The 20,725-nt window shown below is 40.6% G+C and overlaps 1 protein-coding gene across 1 annotated transcript; it reads right to left on the bottom strand.

Annotated features, from left to right (window-relative positions):
- Positions 1-8,068: 8,068 nt before the first annotated feature.
- LOC306939725 (uncharacterized protein) lies at positions 8,069-10,538 on the bottom strand. Its single transcript, XM_079524414.1, has 2 exons — positions 10,378-10,538; positions 8,069-8,623 (listed from the first exon to the last, which is right to left on the bottom strand). Exons 1-2 carry the CDS (start codon positions 10,424-10,426, stop codon positions 8,175-8,177), a joined length of 498 nt encoding a protein of 165 aa, XP_079380540.1. The 5' UTR covers positions 10,427-10,538; the 3' UTR covers positions 8,069-8,174.
- Positions 10,539-20,725: the final 10,187 nt, after the last annotated feature.

Below are 20,725 nucleotides of genomic sequence, written 5' to 3'. Positions count from 1 at the left end.
AAAAATGAAATTGCCTCCCTCAAACATGGTTCAAATATCATCTCCAAGAACAGTCCACTGTACATATTAGACCCCATACTGGAGGAGGACATCCTCAGAGAGGGAGGTAGTTTGCAAAAGTCTGCATTAGCATCAGAAACAAAGCGCCATATTCATTTCAAAGACTTGCATCTTTCCCAGCTCATTTTACATCACATCCATCAACAACTAGGACACGCTGGGAAGAACCACATGTTGTACAGAACCCCCACAAAAGCATCTGACGACCCCCATGGCCTTGAGGCCCTCACCCCAAACCACATTCTCCTGCTGAAAGGAAACCCCAACTTTCCCCCAGGACTATTTGAAAAGAGTGACTTGTATATCAAAAGGAAATGGAAGCATGAAGTACAGTATATCGCAGAACTGTTTTGGATCTGGACAGCTGAATACTTACTTGTGATGCAAGACAGACAGAGATGGGCACCTCCAAGAAGAAACTTCCTCCCAGGAGTTATTATCATTGCCGACGCTTCAGCTCCTGGAAGATGGGTCGAGTGTTTGAGCACCAAATCCGACTCCATAAAATCAATCTGCTCTGTGTGCATCCAAACCAAAGCCAGCGTTCTGGAGAGACCTGTAATGAAGATCTGCCTGCTGGTGGAGGCCACAGAATAAGACAATGGACAACCTTTCTATCTGCTTTCTCTCTCTCTCTTGTCTACTCTTCGCTCTGTTTATCTTTCAGTGGCTACAGAGAAGGACACAAGACACGCACATGGATAGAAAAATAGCTCCCTTACATGTTTAAATATTGTAATTGTGATTCTCGCAATTAGGGGCCGGAATGTGGGAGCTATTAAGTATTTTTGCTATGCTTTCTATATAATTTAATGCATTTATTATTTGTTTGTTTTGCTTGGTTTGTTTACACTTATTATTTCAGTCTATTTGTGTTGCAGCTATATGCTTTTATTTTGAAGGTGATGGGCAGTTTTGGGGCACAGCTGAGGTTACTTAATTAATGAGCACACACAGTTAGTCAGCAGAGCACCAGGAAGGCATATGGTTTTTTACCAGTAGGTTAGGGATGAACCTGAACATTTTCCATCTTTTGCTGTCTGGACCAAAAAGCTAAAAATAAACACCACTAAACTTCGCTGCCTGTCTGACAATGGTCTCATTTCTACCTCTGAGTACGATTCGCTACCTGGTGCCCTTAGTGGCTTTTAAGTTTTATTGTTGGTGTAAATTAGCCACTACAGTCAGTATTGAGCAATTTGTTTTATAGGGGTCTATATGTGACCATATACCATTAACATCCTATATAAGGCAAAATGTCATTATGCTTCAAGTAGCATGTGATGTGTCAAACTAGGGGGTTTTCATGATTCTGAAGCATTAGTTTTGCACAAAAAACACTCCTTGGGCTAAAAACGGCCATAGCCGTCGTCACAAAAGTGATTATGGTTATGACCCCCATGCCAAAGCGCCAGCGCACGCCCAGCACCTGCCGCCAACGAGGCGGATGTGTGCACGCGACCTCGCCCTCAGGCGTCTTACTGGTATCTAATATGGATTGTATATATGTTTGTGTATTGTTGTATTTTAACCTATTGTTTGTGAGTGTATGGCCCCTTAATTGATGTAATATTTCCTGTTCTGGAGTGGAACCATACAGCCTACCTATTGGTTTATTAACTGATTGAGTGACTCCACCCATTTGATTCTCACCTATTTAAGGGTTTCAAGGCCATGCCCATCATGCCCATGTAACTTGAGAAAGCCTGGAGGTTGAAATATTTCCATTTTCATTTGATCGTTTTTGGGGTCCAGCACTGTATTCATAAACTGTGGGGATGTGCACATCTTATTCCTTCTTTAAAGGGATATTTCACTTTTTAAAAAAACGTAGTCATTCCATTGTCTACTCAGGCTTATGTGAACACCCCAGAGAGTTTTTAAGTCGCTCGATTCAGTATTTAGATATTTGATATTAATTTTAGCTGCCACGCCCCCTCCCTATACAAACCCATTGTAACTTCAAACTAAGTTCAAACTAAAATAAGTCTGCATTTGCACCCATAATCACAGTTACTGTATAACAGGTGTAATGCAAACCGTACTGAAAACCTATATTGCAATATCGGTATTGATATCTATCAAGTTCAATGCATTTTCAGACAAAAAGTAAATGTCACACTGGTCATAGATAGTCATTACTCAATGTGTAATCTAATCAGGAGGCCATAGCCGAGTGGGAGGCTGTCGTAGATGAGTGGGTAGAGAGGCCGTCTGTTAATCAGAAGGTCACCGGTTCAACACCCCTGCCTGCCCAATCTGTGTGTCGAAGTGTCCCCGAGCAAGACACTTAACCCCTAACTGTTCCCTGCGGTTGGGGCACTTTACCAGTGCTCCTAATAGTTAGGATGGGAAAATGCAGAGGACTCACTTGCACAGTGACAAATACCCCCAAAACAACTAAAGCAAACTAGAAATATAATATAACGTTCATGAAATTCTACGATAGTTCTTTACTGCCTTCTACTGATTGATTGATAGATATTGATTGATTGAATAATTAGACAGAAATGTAAAAACAGCAACAGAGTACAGTCAAACACTTAGTCCAAAAGGGATAGCACCAAAAAGTTCCGACATTATTTACTATATATTGAAAGACTAAGGCTCAATATAGGATAATATTATATGTTATATATCGATAACATGACTATATCTAGTCATGTTATCGATAAAATGTCAATACATCGTCCAGACCTACTAAAAGCATAACAAAACAAAACCAAAAATGTAATCTCCACAGGCTAACTTAATTGAAGCATATGGCCTTCAATTAGCAAACGTAATTGCCAGTGTGCAAATCTTCAACAGCAGGGAGATGTGAGACCCTTTGGCCCAAAGAGCAGCACACTGCCGTGCAACTTGTGAGATGTTTTCAAAGTACTGACAATGTATGCAAATCATGAGTATCTTCGATGTTAATGGGGCTGAATCACCAGAGAGCAGCATCTGGCCAAGCTGAATTTAAAGTGCTAGCATAGCCTACCTGTAATCCGATGCTTTTGTCTCTTTAGACATTTCACTGTGGGAAATGAAAATGCCAGCTAGGATGTCAACAGATTGGATGTTTGTGCTGTTAGCACTGAACACACACACTGTCAATCATGATTGATTGTCCAGGGTGCAGGGACAGATTAGGAGGCACTTTGCAGGTCTCCATCTTACTCTTGACAGAGAACAGGCATCTCTATATTAGTCCTGTCCCTTTTTGTTCCTTTGTTAAGCCCTTTATCCGAAAGTGTACACTGTCCTTTGTGGCAAGCCCTCCAGAAAGGAGTTTTGTGATTAGGTTTAGACAGGGGCACCAAAAAGGGGGGATGGGTGCTTCCGGGGCCCAGAGCTGGGCTGGGGCCCAGGAACACACCAGAGACTCCAAGCTACAATACTCAGATTTGGCATCTGTGAAGCTCGCCGATGGTAAGAATCCCCATCCAAACATTTACCTACTTTCTTTTTCTTGAATGTGTGCCTACGGCTATTTCTTTGTGGCCAAAATGTCAGCGAATTTTGAGTAAAAAACTGAAGCATTTTCCCACCAGTAAAAACAACTAGCCAAATGCTGTGTTTACAAGCAACATTATTTAATAACCCAAAGGGAATAAGGGACGGTAGCATATTTCTAAACTATGACATTCGCATATAACCCGGAGGGACACGTATAAGCTGTCTAGATCCCATAACCCAAAGGGACGGACATTTGGATATTTGGTTAAACAACTGCAAAAAGTCCGGCAGCCGACACGCTTCTTTTGTTTAAAGCGGGAAATTTGGTAGGCTATATAGTTTTTATTGGCCTAAAATATTGTCTATACATTCATGAATCCACTTGCTGACCGGTTGTCGGTATTGAGCAATTATTTTCTATTTTTTGTGACCCTACCATTAACATCTTATGTAAGGCAAAAATATAAAACTTTCCTTTTGCTTTAAGTAGCATGTGACATGTCAAACTAGGGGGTTTTCATGATTCTGAATCCATTCCAAGCATTAGTTTAGCACAAAAAACACATTCTTTGGGCTAAAAACAGCCATAGCCACTTGCCCAAATGTGCTGACCTCACCACATTTGTGCTGATCTCATCACATTTGTCATGACGGCTATGGCCATTTTTAGCCCGAGGGGTGTTTTTGTGCAAAACTTGGATTCATGTATATAGACAATATTTTAGGCCAATAAAAAAAGACTACTGTATATACCAAATTTCCCACCCCACAAGCCCGGCTGCCGGACTATAAGTAATGATTTAGCAGAATAACTTTGAGGCGTGTTAATGCTATTCATTAGTGGGGAGTACTCATAGTGTACTCAAAAATAAAGTATGCATACTTTTTATCGGTGCAACCCTAATTTTTTTATGTCACTTTGAAACTACTATATCTACTATTGTTAGTGAGCACAGGAGCACAGGTGTTAGGGGGCCCAGAATTTTCCAGGCAAAGTCCCTGTTTAGATTATAACTTTTTTGTATAATTGACACTCATTGAATCATATTAAATGTTTCACAATTCAAGATTCTATGGAATAAGCTACTGTAATTTCGACATCCACAAGATCTCTATGTAAAATCTTAATCTGTCATATACTAACACCTCCCACCAACAGGACATTAAGATGGACTTTTTGCTCCCGACGTGTATTAAATTGATGACCGTATGGTGGTAGCATGCTGAGTGTAGGCCTTTCTACTCTGCCCTTTTACATCACAGTCAAGCCAATTTAGCCTCAGGGGAAAAAGTTTCATGAGGTGCTAGTGTGATGTATGGTACATCAGCATCATTTATGACTGCCCTGTCGCTCCATCACTCAGTGAGATGGAGACATGCCAGCGGAATGTCTTCATGACCCCGACCTCATACCCAAGTCAGGGGCATAACAGGCAATCGTATGCCATGTTACACAGAGATCACGCAATGCTGTGGCGTGATGAAGAGCCATCATTTGTGCACTTCCGTGTGCGCCTTTACACTGCTGCGGTCTTGATGATAAAAACAGTGTCAGCGTTTCACAGCAGTTGTCTGACATTTCTGTATTTGCAAATGTATTTAACAAAAATCTACACGTGTAGAATTCACAGAAGCTTCAGTACTGAAGCATTTTCAAAAAGCATTCAGCTGATGGCTACTCAGATGGTAATATCACTGGGCGGGGGAGAACCGGTGATCTACCAGACGACCCCTGTGTCGGCTGTCCCTTCTACACTAGTCTTGCGTTACCAGACTGTTGCCTCTCGCAATTTCCAAACGCTTTCATCATACAGTCAGTTAACTATAAAGCGGAAGTGGAGCCTCCTCCGCTCCTCGCCACTTCCGTTTCGTCTTTACAGTCGCGCAAATTTATCCTAATATAAATATATAAATCATCTAAGCATATATAGCTTGTTGCATAGCAGAAAAGGAAATAAAAGCTCTAAAGATATTTTTAAATAATTTCGTGAACGGAAATGTCAGCTTCCTTAATCGGATTTCGGGAGCTGTACATCCAGACTCTATATACTGTAGCATTCGGAGATTGTGGAATAGATGTCTGGCTACACGAGACTACTTCTACACAGACAGCAGGCAGAGTTCAGTGTGAGTGTGAGTGTGAGTGTGTGTGTGTGTGTGTGTGTGTGTGTGTGTGTGTGCGCAGCTGGTGAAATATGACTGTCATTTAGGGCTTGTTCTTTTCTTTTTAGCGCCATCCACCATCAACCCGAGTTAGAGCGATTTAAGTAACTCAAGTTGATGGGGGTCCACACCACAACTAAAATTAGTGGTGGACAATATCTTGATCACTTTCAGATCGATGCCAATCAACATAATCAAGTTGAATTTACAGGCATCATGTTTAACACATCACATTCAACACATCATCCATCCGTTCATCGGTGTGGATGCTTATTACATCATTATTCTATTATGTTAAGTGTAGAGGACAGCTCTTTATGCTTCATTTTATACATTGTCAAAGTGTAATTCCGGCTTTATTCTTCATACAGCTCGGAATAGACATGTCTCATTTGTGTGCATGTGTGTCAAACTGATCTTGCTGCCTCCTCAGTATTTTTTGTCCATAATTGCCTCCTGTCAAAATGTGTGAGTGAGCTGATTGCAGGAAATAGGACACGGCATACTTGCCCCTCATTAACCCGTCAGTTGGTGTAGCAGATGTGGCAGATTGAAAGATAGGGCAACACAAGCAGATACTTCCTCTTTAGCAGACATACGTTCCTCCAGTATGTAAGTCACTAATACATAATTAAGCCACTATAGACGAATAACAGTTTAAGTCCACACTAATCCATAATGTAACTAGAAAAAGTGCCCTTCTGGGCACAGGTCTCCACCAGGAGGATAGGAGTGTGTGTGATGTTTGGCAAAATGTTTAGGAGTAAATATAAACATGTTTGTTTGTTTTTTGCAACAATTTTCTTCATTATGTTGAGGAAATGCAGAGTCAGATCACTCATAGCATCTCTGAGGATAGAATTCTGGATGAGCAGGACATGTGCTGCATTTTGTACAAAACGGGCCACTCCTGAAGACTTTGGAAGGCAATCTTAGCCAATCAGTGTAGAATCTGAGAAATCAAACAGACTCGTCCTGATCACATGACTACAGAGATCATGTATACCGATTTGCGATTGAGATGAAATCTGTGCGACTAATATAAACAATGTGTTTTGCAGAAATCGGCCTCATGGTGGCGCTATAACCGTCAGATGTGGAGGGATGCAGGGAAAATGTGCGTCTAGGGAGTGCGCATACAAAGTTGTACACAGAACGATGCAGTTATAGGTAAAAACAGGAATTGCCCTGTTATAGCGCCACCATGAGTCTGGTTTGGAAAATCGTCCTCAGCCTAGTGGAAATATGCGTGTATAATTTCACGGAAATTGCACACTGTTTGTGATTTGTGGCATTTTGTTCGAAACGGACCAATCATGTGAGCTTTGGAAGCGAATTGGAAGCCAATCAGGAAGGAAGATGGGAAATGGTGCAGATCCGTGTTGATCACATGACTATGGAGATAGTGTATACCGAATTGTGTGATGTATGGATAAAATGTGTACGAGTAATCTACAGAAATGTGTTTTGCCTAAATCGGCCTCATGGTGGCGCTATAACAGGCCGTTGAGGAATATTTGGGGCAGAGGTTCGTCGTTGGCATTCAGGGAGTGTGTGTGCAAAGTTTGGCATGGATCGGGCCAACGGTGCCGGAGATTAGCTGGTAACAGACGGAAGGAAGGAAGGAAGGACGGACGGACGGACGCACACACACACGGACGGAGTGCAAAACATACTCTCTCCCCATGCCTTCGGCCTGGTGGAGACAACAAATGCATTAAGTATATAGTGCTAACCATTTCACTAAGTATTGAGGGTCCAAGACAAGTCATACATGGGCAACTGGCGGCCCGGGGGCCACATGTGGCCCTCAGGTTAATATCCGAACATTGATATGATGATTTCAGCTAATTACTAGTATTAAAATGTTAGTATTGTTTTTGTCCAATGTATTTACCAGTAGTTCATAAAGTTAACTAAATGCATTTGAAATGAAATAAAAAATGTCAGGATTCCAATTCAAAAATAGCAAAAGATTATTCAGGATTCCAATTCAAAAATAGCAAAAGATTATTCAGGATTCCAATTCAAAAATAGCACATTTTGAGCTTGTAGATCAGCTATTTTTGCTACAACAGTAATCTATAATTTCTTCCCTTACAAGTCTCTAGGTATAGGATAGGCATAATGCCTATCCTAAATGCAAAGTTATGATGATCAAATGAAATGAATGAAGTCAATGTTCATTCTATGACCAAAATAAACTAAACTGATATGCAGGGAGTGTGGAAATATAGTGGCCCTCTCCATTGTCAAAGTTGCCCACCCCTGGTCTAAGTGGTTAACTGGACGTTTTAAGATGGGATTTACTCAACCTCGAATATTCAAATGTTACAGCTTGAACCCACATTTTAGTAAATTGTCTCACGTTAAACATGGGGAAAGAAGGAGGACACAATGATAAGTTTAAAAACTTTTAATTGCAGTCAATAGACATGATTATTGCTGAACATCATGATAAAGTGATGAGGAAGTCAGATGTTGCCGGCCGCTCATCATGATTTCATTCACTTCTCAACGTCTTCTGGCGTCTCCTTCAGGGACGCCTGAAGGAGGTTCTCTGCCTCAATCCAGGCCCCATGCGAGAGCTCCATCCAGAACGCCTTCTCGACCCCATTTGGGGTCTCACTCCTGGAGGCCTCCACGGCCTCCAGCAAGGCCTGGAGGCCGTGGCCAAGGCCAAGGCTCAGGGCACTCATGTCATGAGCCATGGTCTTGTTGGTCCCAGCACTCATGTCATGAGCCATGGTCTTGTTGGTCCCAGCACTCATGTCATGAGCCATGGTCTTGTTGGTCCCAGCACTCATGTCATGAGCCATGGTCGTGTTGGTCCCAGCACTCATGTCATGAGCCATGGTCGTGTTGGTCCCAGCACTCATGTCATGAGCCATGGTCGTGTTGGTCCCAGCACTCATGTCATCAACCATAGTCTTGTTGAATGGAATCGTGTAGAATCCTGTTGGCACAAGATATGGAGTTTTTAATACAGCCAATGACTTTTTAAAAAAAAAACAGGGGAAGACAAATTAAGTTAGAGCCATCCAATATTTGCCCCCTTCGAGGGCACCGGTCCAGGAGATAATTTCCCATTCATTTTTCCGTAGACATTTCAAAAAAGTATTTAAAAACCTTTAAGCCTCAGACACAACAACTCAGCTGGTTTATCTTGACAAACAAAGGGCAGGGTACAACACTGGTTTGTTTTAATTTCCAATTACTTATTAGACAAGCTTTTCCAAAACCCAACACTTAGAAAAAGAATCACCTGCACATAATTTCTTGACAGAAAGAAGCTGATAACATGTCTACGGTGGATTTGCAGTTTGGAACATTCAAGCTTTGCCTACAGCTGCAATGTTGGTGAGGTTAACGTTGTTTAACACAAGCAGATGGGAAATGCAATTTGGATCAATGGGATGTCAATGGAGGGTTGCAATGCGGCTACTGCACAAGCAACAGGGTTCAAATCTGGGGTACAAGAGGAAAGTGCATAGCGTAGCAGCTTTAAGGCTCTGTTAATTTAGTGTGTAGCACAGAGGTGCAAAAACTACCAAGGACCCCAAAATGTACAAATAGACCAATAAACCGAAATTAACATATGGGTCCATTTGGAACCCCCTCAAAGAACCATCAGGGTACCTGGAGTGAGAAAACATGCACCATATCAGCACCCTGAGGCCTCAGTCACACATATCAAATACCGATCAAACGTTTGGTCTGTTTTTTTTAGGCCACCACAATGCGTTTCCAATGGGAGTCCCATGTTTTGACCAGCATTGAGGTGGCCTAAAAAAAACAAAAAAAAGACCAAACATTTGTTTGATATGTGTGAATGAGGCCTGACTCTGACCAGAATGGAACAGAGACTCTATAATTGGCAACTTTGGCCAGACATGTGAAGGAAGAGAAGCAATTTAATTATGGCTGCTTTGCCCATTCTTAGAATTAAAGCTTAGGGCAACTTTAGTTTTTTCAACCAAGGTTCTTATTTTAGGTTGTTAGTAGCCGCAATTTGCAACTCTAGATTTTTTTATAATGGGATGAATCTAGAGTTGCAATACCCTCCATTGACTCCCCACTCATCCAATTTGGTTTGCGATCTGCTTGTCTTAAACAACGTTAACCTCACCAACATTGCAGCTGTAGTCCAAGCTTGAATTATCCTCTTTCAATCTGCCGAGCTTGTTTTTCATAAAAATCCACCGTAGACATGTTATGAGCTACTTTCTGTCAAGAAATTCTGTGCAGGTGATTATTTTTCTAAGTGCTGGAGTTTGGAAGCACTCGTCGTATGTCACTGAACGGCCCTGGGGCTAAATATGTATATTTCTTTTTTACAAAATGTTTGCAATTTATTTTTTTAATATTTACTATAGTCCTACTAGACCCCATAAAATTACACCTGGCCACAAAAGATCACATGATCTATTGAATGTCACATTTAGTAGATCCCATGATCTTATGTGGCCAGATACAATTTCCTGGGGTCTAGTAGGACTATAGTAAATAATACTGAAATCGCTGTAAAACTTTTGTAAAAATAAACATGTATTTAGCCCCATGTTTGAATGCCTCGACCACAAAAATAGCTAAAATTGCTAAAATGAAAGAAAGCAGCACATGGAAAAAAAATAACACTCATCTTTTACTTTCTAAAACAATTTAGTATTAAAATGCACATTGGAAACAAACCAATTTAAAGCTCTTTACCTGGGGCAAGAAGACTGAGAAGACCAGCAAGAACACAAGTGCCTAACATGGCTGCCACTGTCTGAGGAAGAAGTGAGTGTCTGACTGGCCCTCAGCAGAGGTTCTGAGGAAGAAGTGAGTGTCTGACTGGCCCTCAGCAGAGGTTTTGAGGCTTGCTGCTGGTCCCACACAGCTGTTCATGATCAGCACTAATGAGTGGAAGAGTTGCTCACCTCACATGACTGTCTGTCATTGGATGGGAAAGTTTGGACACCCTGTGTCAGACTTCTGATTAGTCCCTGACTGACTAACCAGCAGGCTCTTTCTGACTTATCCCGCCCTGGTTCCGCCTATATGAGTACTTTTACTTTTAGTACTTTAAGTACATTTTGATACCGATACTTTTGTACTTTTACTCAAGTACATTTTAAATTCCGTACTTTTACTTGTAATGGAGTAGTTCTATTTTTAGTAGTTTAGTAGTTCTAATTTGTCCAGATTTTCATGTGTATGAGGTGACAGTACTTCATTAGACACCCTGGAGTCGTTTTTATGTGCAAATATCAAAAAATGTGTTTTACAAAAGTCGGCCTCCTGGTGGCGCTATAAAAGGCAGATGCGGAAAATGCAGGTCAAAGGTTTATCCTTGGCCTCTAGGGAGTGTGCATGGAACGTTTCACGCAGATCGGTGCAGTTTTAGGTACAAAATGTGAAAAGCTGCCTCATGGTGGCGCTATAACAGGCCGTTCTGGAAAATGTGGGGCAGAGGTTCATCGTTGGCATCCAGGGAGTGTGTGTGCAAAGTTTGGCATCGACCAGGTTAACGGTGCCGGAGATTAGCTGTTCACAGACGGACGGAAGGACGGAAGGACGGACACACACACACACACACGGACGGAGTGCAAAACATACTCTCTCCCCATGCCTTCGGCCTGGTGGAGACAATAAATGATGGATAAGGGGTCAGGACAACTAGGCCTTTTCGTGGAGGGGTCAGAATAAAATTTGGACTTAAATAGTTATTCGTCTATAGTACTTAAGCAAAGTCCTTGTAGTTAGGAAGGATAGGACTTTATATCCTTAATCATTGTATTAAAAAGGTGCAAGCTTGGAGTCAACGGTGAAAATGAAATTAAAAGATTTGTCCCTGAACTAACTGTCTTTTTGTTGTCACCTTATACAAAAACAGCCGTACACCTGGTCTATAAACAATATAATTAAAAACCAAGGCAAAAAAATAAAGGTTTGAAATTAAACCTCCAGTACGCAGGTGGTATTGCCCTTTGTAATACAGTGCTTCAATGGTCATTGTGACACCTGGATGTCCATGAATTTCCATCTGGTTGTGTTTGCAGTCCCGCACAAATACTGTAGATATAGGTTTGTACCTCCTACTCAGCCTACCTTTCTTCAAAACTGTCCATGGCACAGTATGTTGGCAGCAGATTGTGGAAATAAAAACAATATAAATAACAATCACCTTGAGTTTGTGACTGATCACACTGTGACCACACAAACAATGTTTACAGTGCATTGGCTTCTCTACAGTGGTGTTCAAGTCAGAAAACCTTGGAGGTACAGTACAAGACGTGCTGAAACAAAGTTCGGCAAGGCAATGTGTTGTTTTCTCCGTAATCAAATTATCGTGTGAACTGCTCCTTTGAAGTTTGAATCATAATTAAAGCATTCTTTAAAGGTATATTCAGTGATTTGACTTAATCTAAATATCACTTATTTTTTCTTTTTTTCTGGATAATCCTCCCTACTATAGAGTGTGCTGACCATATAAGGAGTTCCTCCCTGTCCCCAGTGAGCCCCTGGGGTAAAAAAAACCCTAGTTTCAGTTTTGGTGGCGGGTGGCAAAGCCTTCATCCAATCAGGATGAGAGGGGCCTTCCTCCAATCATGATCGAGTGGGGTGCACATGCTGTTGGCCTGTTGCACTTCCCCCCACTGTAGAGCGTGCATGTGCACATTTTGTTACCGGGGCGGACTGGGTGGTTCTCCAAATCACTCAAATCACTGAATGCTCCTTTAATATAATAAAGAAAAAATATGCGTGTATATTCAAGCCCTATTCAATCCACTTGGAACATTAGGAGTCATGTTAAAGCACAACTTTAGTTTTTTTCAACCAAGGTTCATGTCACTCCCCACGAGACAGGTTGCTTTCTTTACTGGTGGTTTATTAAGCACTTCAACACTTAAAGACCAACGTCAAACTGGTGACACAAAATAATAAAGACATGATCAGAATAATCGCAAACCATAAAGCATACAAGCATGATGATGTTGATATGGAAAATGCACTTGACAAATGATTGTACGCTGGCTGCATAGCGATGTAAAGGGTATGAATGAAGTCCATGGAGTGCCCCAAAACAATCAATAAAAACTGTCAAACTGAAACTAAAGTAAATCGATCAATTAAACTCATAAACAAATATAACATGCAACTTATGCGGGGGCATTCGGACATGGGGCTAAATATGTATTTCTTATTTTTTTACAAAATTGTATAGCGATTTCTTTTCTATTATTTACTATAGTCCTACTAGACACCAGGAAATTACATCTGGCCACAAAAGATCACAGGATATATTGAATATGAAGGGGAGGTGACAAACTGACATATTGAGCCTAGCCTCAGTTTGGCATCCACCCAGTAGGCTACCTTCACATTTAGTAGATCCTGTGATCTTTTACATCTTTTCCAATGTAATTTCTTGGGGTCTAGTAGGACTATAGTAAATTATTTATAAAGAAATAGCCATAATATTTTGTAAAAAAAAAGATACATATTTAGCCCCATGCCCCCGCCCCCTGTCAAAAACAGCTAAAATCGCTAAAACGAAAGAAAGCAGCAAATAAAATAAAAATAACACATTATTTTACTCTCGAATAACAACCTAAAACATGAACCTTGGTTGAAAAAAAAACTAAAGTTGTCCTTTAAATAAAATCCAAAGCAGTAGTTGGGTTTGAGGTTCTTTCCTTCTTTCAATAGTCAGTTTTTATCAAATGCTCACAAACAAATCCAAATGAATATTGGCATTAGTTTTCCCTTAATCTAAACAAATCTCAGACACTTCTAATTTAAGACCTTGTAGACTACAGTATAAGGTCTTAAAGTAGAGATTTGTTTACATTAAGGGCTATACGTTATAGCCTAGTGAGCATGTGGCACTTTGCTGATGCATCAATATGGGACATACTGTAACTGTAGAGCAACAAGGGCAAGAGGACACACAAGGAAATTAGGGACATGGTGAAAGGACATGGATTAATGAATATCTGAGAATATCCGTTTAGTTTTAGTTTTATTTTGAGGGCAGTGGAAGTAGTATTCCCTTTCACAGATCTTCATTTACATCTGAGCAGATGGTGCTTGCATAAAAAAGCATACCACGCAGCAATCATGTGTGCAATAAATGATTCTGCTTAAGTTCCTGTGGATTGAGTACAGATGGTGTGGTGATCATGCTGCCTGAGTCCATGGGCACATGTTAGACATACTGTTCAAGGGGACTTTTAGTACTGGCCATGCCACTGCCAAACACTAAACACCAGTGAATCACAATGGAAAGGTTTTATCGATTTGTTTTTACAAGGCCAGATGTTGCTGAGAGAATGACTATAGTCAAGCACAATTCACTGCCAGAAGAAGACTTGCAAGTTTGAGTACACTTATATATTTTTTGTATATATTCCACACTCAGCTTATACATTACAGGAATATACTACTGTATGGAACATATGAAAAGTAAAACATATATAATACTGTACAAACAGTCTTCCAGTTGTCAGCATTTTATGCATTATATTACTGATAATTAATGCATGAGAATATTGTGTTAGAATAGGCCACAAGATGAAGATATACAGGTATTTATTATCTAATAGTGACAGTGACATGTTTTTCATGCAATTTCTTTTTTACTTTTTAAGCTAGTTACTATTATTGTGTTGGAAATATTATGTAAATGTCTTTAATTTGTTTATCTGAACAATTGATGATTAAAAGGAACAGAGCGTACTATAATATGTTAAATTACTGTTGTTACTATATTGTTATCTAGCTGTGATGCGTGCACACACACACACACACACACACACACACACACACACACACACACACACACACACACACACACACACACACACAAGAGTGGGGGTATCGAAAGCAGAGGAATGCCCTCCAGGATTCAACAATAAATTGGAGTCAGTGACAGATGGGAACTGAAACGTCCCTTTGAAGGCGTGGCAGTTAAATATTATGTTCCTAATACGGCAGAATATCCGATTATTTGAATTTCTCTTGAGATATACGAGCTTTGTTTGGTTGGCGCAGTAGGGTTTGATGTGTAATTGCATGGTGGTCAGGAAACCTCTCTGGTTCCCTAATTTGAGATTAAAGCAACATTAATATGGAAATTATAATATTGAACTAAAACCACCAATGATCATGTCATACCATTCTGCTAAAGTTTCCGCAGGTTGTTACTTCACATTTCTGTCATGTCTTATATTCATCGATTATAATAACACTATAAGGGCTAGGGCGGCATATTAATATAATGATCCTCAATGGGCTCTTCAACAGGTAACAAACTACAGTAAAGTACTACTAGCGTCCCACTTGTGGGTATGTCATACTCATAATAGGTCAACATTTGACAAAAATGTAGGCAAAGAAATAGCCGATCTACAAGGTCACATGCAATGTTGTGATGCGCTGTGAGCTTGTAGATACCGGTATGCAAATTTGGTGTACATAGGTTCAGTATTTGTAGTGCGCCTCCCATCCAGTTATTACACTGGCCCGGGCACAGTCCAGAGAAAGAGAAAATATAGAATAATATAGATTGATGAACCGAATACAGTACAACGAGGCACCATTTATCCATTGAACTCAAAGGACGCAGCCGCCATGTTCTTTTCCTTCGCTCCATTACTTTTTTCACCTCAGGAATATCGCCCGCTCCGACATTTCCAGCAGCTGAAACACTCAAGTACCGCACCTGGGGTGACATGGTTTTCTCTGTTGCTGGCTTCTGCTCCCTCCCTCTATCTGGACAGAGTTATATACAGGTCCATCCCAACGAATTAGAATAATCTAAAAAAGTTCATTATTTTCCATAATGTAATAAAAATAAATAAACTTTCATATATTTTAGATTCATTAGACAACTGAAATAATTCAAGCCTTTTATTGTTTTAATATTGATTATGGCATACAGCTCATGAAAATCAAAAAATCCTATCTCAGTGAATTAGATTTTACGAGACCACTATAAAAATTATTTTTTTAAACGAGAAATGTCGACTATCTGAAAAGTATATTAAGTACAGACCAAGTTACTACTTGGTCTGGGCTACTTTTGAACAAATTATTTCATCAATGGGGCGTGGCATGGAGGTGATCAGCCTGTGGCACTGTTGATGGCTGTGTTGGAACCATTGTTAAATTTTCACAGTGTCAGTGGATCAACACCAGCAGATAACATGGCCTAAATCATCAGTGTTTTGTCATGTCCAGAGTCTGAACACAACCATCTATGATATTTTACAGCACTGTGTTTGCGTTTGATGTATCTTTTCTTCAGGGTTCTGTGGAGATTTTACTAAGTTGCTGTTGAAATGAATATGGAGATCCAAGCAGGCACATAATCCTTCTTTCCATTTATTGGTCAGCAATCAGTTACAGACAGGTTACAGATATCATCGTTCCATCGTTACAGCATATTGAGGCCTTCGTCCCAGGCATAATGCCTAGTCCCCCCTTGTACCTCTCTCTGCTGTAATCTCACTCACTCTCCTACACTTACTGATTCCCTGCATGTCTTAAACATTTTCTAACATGTGGGTGTCACCTTGTGTGTGTGTGTGTGTGTGTGTGTGTGTGTGTGTGTGTGTGTGTGTGTGTGTGTGTGTGTGTGTGTGTGTGTGTGTGTGTGTGTGTGTGTGTGTGTGTGTTGACCCTTAAGGCTCAGTCAACAAGTTACCACAGAGTCAGCAATCAGTCACCACAGGGGTCTTTCTGTTGCAAACATTCTTTGGGTGGTAAAAGTCACTGCGTCTACAAACTGCTATCTTAAAGTGTCCCTAGGCAGGATGGGCTCACAGCTGTTGCTCATTGGGACTCAATGTGACCTCCTATAAGCCAAAGTGTTATGTGTACAATTATGACATAGTTTGAGAGGCATAAGCTATCAAAATATACATCAGACCCCCCTTCTGGGGAATTAAATATTCCCCAGACATAATTCATATTTTATAAATGACCAAAATTATTTTTCCAAAAAAAATGTTCACTTTTTTCTTTTTTCTCAAAAGATCCCAAAATGTTCAAATTCCCCAAACTGTCCTTCTTAGGTAATTACCCTCTTCCCCCCTGGATAATGAGAAGGTAAAACACAGTCAGGTTGACACAAAACTCAAAACAAAATGAACAAAATCAATCTGTTAGACAATGACCCTATCAGTCCGAAGCCGTTTGTTGTCACACCCAGATAAAATAAATTCAAGTGAACTGTTCCTAGGCTAATTACTATACTATTTTTAATTTGTTCCCCAACATTAGATAGGCTGATCCCTGTACCTGTATAGACATCAATATTTGTTTGGAAGTGGATTCCAATATCGACTTAATAAGAAATAATATTCCCTTCTCCCCCCCTTCTTAGTTAGTGAGCCACTTTCATGGAATATTAATGGACAGATGAATGGTCCTGCAGAAACCATCCATCTGACTCCTGATTCGGAAAGTTGCACACAACTAAGAGCTAACATGTAATACTCATGGTGAGTTTCAATCTGTATCAATATGTGACTTTAACATAGTAACATTATACTGACTCCATCAGTTCAACATTTTCTGCAATATATTACTCGATAACCTAAAGCCTACGGGTTACTTCATCCTATTTTAGTATTTGGTAATGTTCAGTACTTTGGTCTGTTCCACCCATATAAACAAGCACACAGAGGCGACCCCTGAGAACCCTGCCACCCCAGGCAGATGAGTCAATTTAGTGCATGTGTATACAGGTTCCAATACCAACTCACTCACATTTTCTGACGTTAACTTATGATCCTAATGTAGGCCTATTTTAACTAACAATTAAACAACATTTGTATTACTAACTAGAATATAATTCTCATTTTTGGATTGGATTTGAACTGTGATATTCAAGGAAGTTATCTAAAACGAACTCATTTTATCACCATTAACTTTTTTTTTTTTTTAAACAAATCCTTTCAACGTGATAGACCCCCCTGGACACAGAAGCATCTTTTTAACTACCTAAATTGTATGATAGACCCCCCTGGACACAGGAGCATCGTGTTAACTACCTATATTGTACCAAATTAGAACCGAACAAGCATGGGGCTTGTTCTGTTGTAACAGAAATTAAACTCCTTATATAACTGAAATCCTATTTAGACTAAATCAAATTCCTATATTGATTACATCCTGTTTAGACTAAATCAAATTCCTATATTGATTGAATACAAATACCTGTAAATGAAAAGTTAACACTCATAGCATGACAAAATGGTTAATCATAAAAACAAACATCCCTAAAACAGTACTATTTCAGTACCTTGTTATATCTACTTTGACCTATGTCAGCACAGAATACAACAAAACACAAACATTAGAGCAACTTTTCCAACATCAATCACAATTCAGATGAACCACGATTTTTTCTTTCCATGACGCAAATTGTTCAGACGTTCAACGCGCTAGGGAAATGGTTCCCACAATTCTTTTTTCGCCTACAGACTAAAAACGTTTGGGAAATCCTCCTCGATTCTCAGAGCGAGCATATAGCTCTCTGATCTGTAGGTACAGAGCAGACAGTTGTCACCATATGCTTCCGCACACGTGAACCACAGCTTCACTGCAGTCAGCAGTAGAACTTCCTTTGAGCATCACCAGGCTCGAGTGGACTGTAGATTCTCCTCGAGCAATCACAAGGCTCTTAGTGGACAGCTTATTGCTTAGCCATGTCAATCATGACAGCAAAAGCATTGAAACGCTCCTTTCCTCCATTGTATACGAACATTGGAACGCTCCTTTCCTTGGAACGCTCCTCCCTCCTAGTGCAGAAGGAGAACCAGTTGGCATCGGCCCGTGGGCCCCGGCTGCAGAAATAGTGTTCAATCCAACACCTCCTGTAGCGAACGCAGCAGTAGCTGCATGTGAAAGTCACCTGCTGTTGATTTCCGACGGTAGAAGCTGAGTTAGGAGCTCCTCTGTCACTGTTCTGTTGTAGTGTTGTCACAGCTGCCTGCAGACACACCCCCCTGGACTCTCTGCCCTCGGGATGACCTCCTGTTGGCGCTGTTCAGATGTCACCGTTGACATCCTCTAGACCTGGTGGTCTCTCCGTGATCCTTTTGGTGTAGAACTGTAGACGGAATCCCTCCATGGATGGTCTCCCTCTCCTCCACACCTATTAAAAAGGAGAAATGCAGGCTCCCTCTACAGAAGTCTCTTCACAAATATCCCCAATAATTTCTTAGGATATTTGATGACACTACAAGCTACTGGTCACTAAGATGACTTCTCTGGCATTAATCTCATTCTCTTTGCTAATCTCCCTTGTTCTGGCATGGCAAAGGAATGCAAATAACCATGGTGTTGAGAGATTACAATGAGACTATTAAATGAGAGCCATAAATAGTGTCGCTGAACTAACTAAATTCACTGATGTCAAGTCACCAAACGTATTGATGGACAGGTGATTTGAGCTGAGGGGCTGGCTTGCTTTAACCCTAAAAGGTTCAACTGTGGGTCTAGACTCCCCGGTTAAAACTTCCACTCCTAGTGATATGGGTCAACTCCCCCTCCGCAATGCTACCAGCTAGTCTTGTGCTCAGAACACAGGGTTGCGAATTCCTGTGATCACCGTTATGTAGTAAGGCTGTCAGCCGCCGCCTTCATCACCCCACACACAAACAGCTGTTTAGACTAAGGCCAATACTTATTCAAATTCACACCATACTACCCTCCCTTATAAATTTAGTCCTTGCGACTTACTATTGACATCAGACTTCAAAAGCCAACATCACATTGTGTACATGTCATTGGTCAATCAGTCACCCTTCACTCCTTAGAGCAAAGATCTTCCCATCTTTTTCTCTAAATAGCACCCCCAATAAACAGCTCACAGCGGGTCAAACAGAGGTAGGAGATAAAGACAGGACAGGACAGGAGGTCCACCCCTGGCCCTAAAGCTCTCTCCCTTTTATCTGAAACTAAACAAGGTATTTATTTAGGGTGAAAGGAATTATAGCTGCACATTCCGTCGGAGCACATAAAGATCCTCACATTTAGCCCTGTATGTATTTGCTCATTTAACTATCACTCTTGGTTTCTACTAGCAATATTTTACTCTGAAGTAAGTCTAGTATGAAGTACATTCAATCATTCATTCACTCACACATACATTATTCTCAATCAATTCTCGTGATTTCATTCACACCACAAACACTCTCAGGCTTGTGTGACCTTCTCATTGAAACCCCTGGCTCATGGATACCCCAAACTCAAGCTTCATATGGCCTGGCAAACATATTGTACGTTTCTCCTGACACCTTGAGGTGTACCAATCAATCAGAACTGCAGCATCACTCCCGATCTTCCGCCGTAGTCTGAAAACCCACCTTTTCAGACTCCATCATGGCCCATAGCACTTACCCTACCCCCCTTAGACAGCACTTCTTAGACTTATAGCATGTCATGTAGACAGCACAATAAATGCATTGTATGTAGTCATAGCACTTCATAGTATATATGTACAGCATAGTATAGCATATATGTATAGTATATGTATAGTGTCATTATATAGATATGTTCTAGTTATAGTTTATATGTATAGTGTCATTATATAGATATGTTCTAGTCACGTTCTTAGCTTACGCATGTTTCGCGATAAATGCATTTTTACATATGTGATGTATTCCCATGCTTTTTGTTCTTGCTTAATGTAAGTCGCTCTGGATTAAGAGCGTCTGCTAAATGCCTAAATTGTAAATTGTAAATTGTACCAAACCATAAATCCACCACCAAAATAAAAAAGATCAATAGTAGACACGTCTACCATCGCTATGCCTTTTTCAATGAGAAGGTTCCATACCTGTACACACTCTCACAGAGTTGATTCAAAATACTGCCACTGTTTCAGTAGCATTATTTCCAACCCTTCAAACATAACTCACTCACTTCACACAGTCGAACAGGGTAGAAGTAATATTTGTCTTCCATTGCAATAGGAGAAAGACCCCCCTTGACTCACTCACACATTTCAATAGAGAGGGGCGTGTCAAGTCAACTGTCAAAAGAAGAGCATGGCGGAGCC

Source organism: Electrona antarctica (assembly GCF_951216825.1).
Source record: "Electrona antarctica genome assembly, chromosome: 16".
NCBI classification, from domain to species: Eukaryota; Metazoa; Chordata; class Actinopteri; order Myctophiformes; family Myctophidae; genus Electrona; species Electrona antarctica.
This window is presented reverse-complemented; position numbering and strand designations above follow the sequence as displayed.